General features: G+C 40.1%; 1 protein-coding gene across 1 annotated transcript; it reads right to left on the bottom strand.

Annotated features, from left to right (window-relative positions):
* On the bottom strand, positions 1-3,080 carry LOC106452257 (protein Brevis radix-like 2). Its single transcript, XM_022719735.2, has 6 exons — positions 2,748-3,080; positions 2,516-2,663; positions 1,908-2,281; positions 990-1,125; positions 552-922; positions 1-481 (listed from the first exon to the last, which is right to left on the bottom strand). Exons 2-6 carry the CDS (start codon positions 2,636-2,638, stop codon positions 403-405), a joined length of 1,083 nt encoding a protein of 360 aa, XP_022575456.2. The 5' UTR covers positions 2,639-2,663; positions 2,748-3,080; the 3' UTR covers positions 1-402.

Genomic DNA, 3,080 nt, shown 5'->3' with positions numbered 1-3,080 from the left:
TACACACAACATAGCATTGATGATAAATAACACCAAGAGTTAACATATGCTGAAAGAGTAACTACAAGTAATACACCACTTTATAGATTGTACACAAGAGAAGAGTAACGAGTAACAAATCACCAACTAGAAAGAAACTTCGCATGACCTATCTAAAGCATTATTCTACATACAACTCATGCAAGATTTGAAAAGACGCAAAACAAGATGCTCTAGTCATCACAATAAGAACTCCAATGAAGAGATGAGAAGAGATCTAATAACCACCAACTATATAAAAAAAAAAGAAATGCATTATCTCAAACCAAACAGTTTATTTCCATCAGTGTGTAGCTTTTCTCCAAGTTAAAACATTTTTTTAAAAGTGTTTGGTTTTGCTGTGTAAATGTCTTGCAGAGAGCATCACAAGTACTGCTGTTGTATCCGAGCTTTGTTCTCTTCCCACCACAATCTTGCATTCGTTTCTCCAAACCTATCTCGACTGCAACAACAAGAGAAGATGTTACCAAGTGCTTGCTTATTAGCAACTGAACGGTAATGTTTTTTACTACCTGAAGCGAACGCGTCTAAGCTCGCGTGTTCCATCTGGTAAAGCTCTGATTGTGATGTAAACACCTTCTTCGTCTTGTTCCACCCATTCTGTTTCGTTGTCACTCGCATTACTTACTGAGACCGCCTCTGAATGCTCTGCATCTTCTTCTTCTTCCCTTGATGATCCACTACTTCTTGCAGACCCAACAACCGATGATGTCTCAGTTTTGGTGCCACTTATGCTAGAGAGTTTTGGCGTCGTTGCAAGACCAGACGAATCACTTCGGTACCGACTTTGTGTTTGTGGTTTTGGTTGGTGAGCGAGTGAGCCTTTTCCTCGAGGGCATTCACTGTTTAGAGGTGGAGTTGCAGGACCGTTCTTGGTAGAGCTCTGGCATTACCAAATGAACATTTAATTCATGTGTTCATGAGAATCAAAGACAGAGAGTGTGTATTACCTCATCTTTGGATGCAGGAGGAGTTGGGAACGGGACGCTCTGCTGATTAAACTGCTGCACATTGTACAACTCCATGACCTTCTCGAAATTCTCCGCCCACCATTTTTGAGCTTGCCGCTTATCAAACATCTCACGACTGAAACCAAATAGAATTTTTGTAAACAAATCATCAAACAAAGTGCTGTTTCAATGACTACAACAACAACCAAGTGAACAGTGTTAACTATAAATGTCAATCACTTTGAGGTTAAGTGTCCCTCTTTGACGAGACCATGCTGACAAAGCCTTGGACAATGGCAGATGAAACATTCGTCACAAGCCCCAAATTTTTTTTAGAAAAGTTATACGTACATAAGCACCAAATTTATATATAAAAATATATTTAAGCCTCCAAACCATTGAAATCTTTACTAAATCGCCCAAAATCTAAGGACCGGTCCTGCATGAAGAAAGTTAGTTAGCTAGAGCCAACTCCAAAGTATTGAAATCTTTACTAAATCGCCTAAAATCTCAGGGCCACATGAAGAAAGTCAGTTAGGTAGAGCCAAAGTGTCATATTCTTTGATGAAGCCATTGAAGAAAGTTAGTTAGATCATATGGTGCTTCTCATACATGAACATGTCCCACCTACAAAATGAATATCACTAAACGCTTTCCCCCACACAACTGTTATTGGAAGAGATCCATTTAAAGATCGGATTCGACTACCGAAACATAAATCCACATCTCAAAAACCTTTATTGGCAAAAGGATCTCACAATACACACAACAAACGTTTTGGGGACCACTTTCAAAATTGATTTTCAAGAGAAAAATGCATGTTTCCAAAACATTAAGATAACATCTTTAATATCGTTTGTACTTCTCATAGCTTGTCTCCAAGAAACACACATTCTCATAATGGAGTTAAGTTCTTACCTGAATCGAATACGCTTGAGATCATTGCCTCCCTCAGGCAAAGAGACAAAAGTGATGAGGACACCAGGCTCAACTTGAGCAACCCATTCTTTACGCTCATCTTCTTCTTCTTCCTCCAAGAACACTGTAGACTCTGTCCTGCCACTCACTGACTCAGGTGTTCCTTCTCCACTCAAAAGCCCTTTTAGCCTTGACTCCATATCTTTCCCTAGAATCTTAGGAGTAGAGCTTCCGCTTCTGCTGATTCCAGGTCTCTTGTAGGCATAATGGAACCTCCCGGAAGCTGATGCAGCATCCGAGTTCCGGTTTGAAGAACCGGAACACGGTTTGCAGCTTTTGTAAGCGCCTGAGGCTTTCACTGCCATGTCTTTTATCTAGAAAAGAAGAATCACATGATAGATAGATAAATAAATAAATAAAAATCTGAAAGTCACAGACTTAAAAAAAATTTGGATTCTACGGAGAAGACAAAAGAGTTTTGTTCCTATTTTGGTCTGAGCCTCCAAAACAGAAACAGACAAGACTCAAAACAGGTCCTGTCTCGCAGTTTCTTTTCTTTTCACCATTTCGTGAAAGTGACATAGTAAAAGAAGAAGGATTGTATGTACCTGTGACGTCAGGGACTTAATCGTCTGCTTAGACCTGGGTGTTCTGTCATCATCTTCTTCTTCATCTTTAGATCCGCCATTGTTGGGGGTTTGCTGCTTCGAACAAGCTATGCACGTGAGCATCTCTCTCTTTCTCTCACCCTTCGACCTGAGAATTTAAAAAAAAAACACACTTTCTCAAATCTAAAGCCTTTTTTAGGAACAGAGTGAACGAACTCGCAATGATTTGTACCTTTATGCTGCAATATAAATACACTCGCAGCACGCTAAATTCGAATGCTTTCTCAGTTACAGAGATTTTCAGATGTCACACACCGTTTGATGATGACGGCATGCGAAGGAGGAGAATCTGCAGATCAGACCTATAAAACGATTCCGTTTTGAAACTCTCTCAGGGTCCGTTCTTTGAAGCTTTTGAGATTGAATGAGAGACACGCACGCACGCACACTCTGTGTATAGAGGAAGCTACGAACTAGCTTTGGTGAGTGAGAAAGAAAGAAAGAAAAGAGAGGAGGAGCTTTGAGATCGTTGGACTCTGCGAAAGTGTTGTGTATTTGTATTTGT

Source organism: Brassica napus, chromosome A5, assembly GCF_020379485.1.
Source record: "Brassica napus cultivar Da-Ae chromosome A5, Da-Ae, whole genome shotgun sequence".
In the NCBI taxonomy this organism is placed as follows: domain Eukaryota; kingdom Viridiplantae; phylum Streptophyta; class Magnoliopsida; order Brassicales; family Brassicaceae; genus Brassica; species Brassica napus.
Note: the sequence above shows the minus strand (reverse complement) of the source record. Positions and strands in the feature narration are given on the sequence as shown.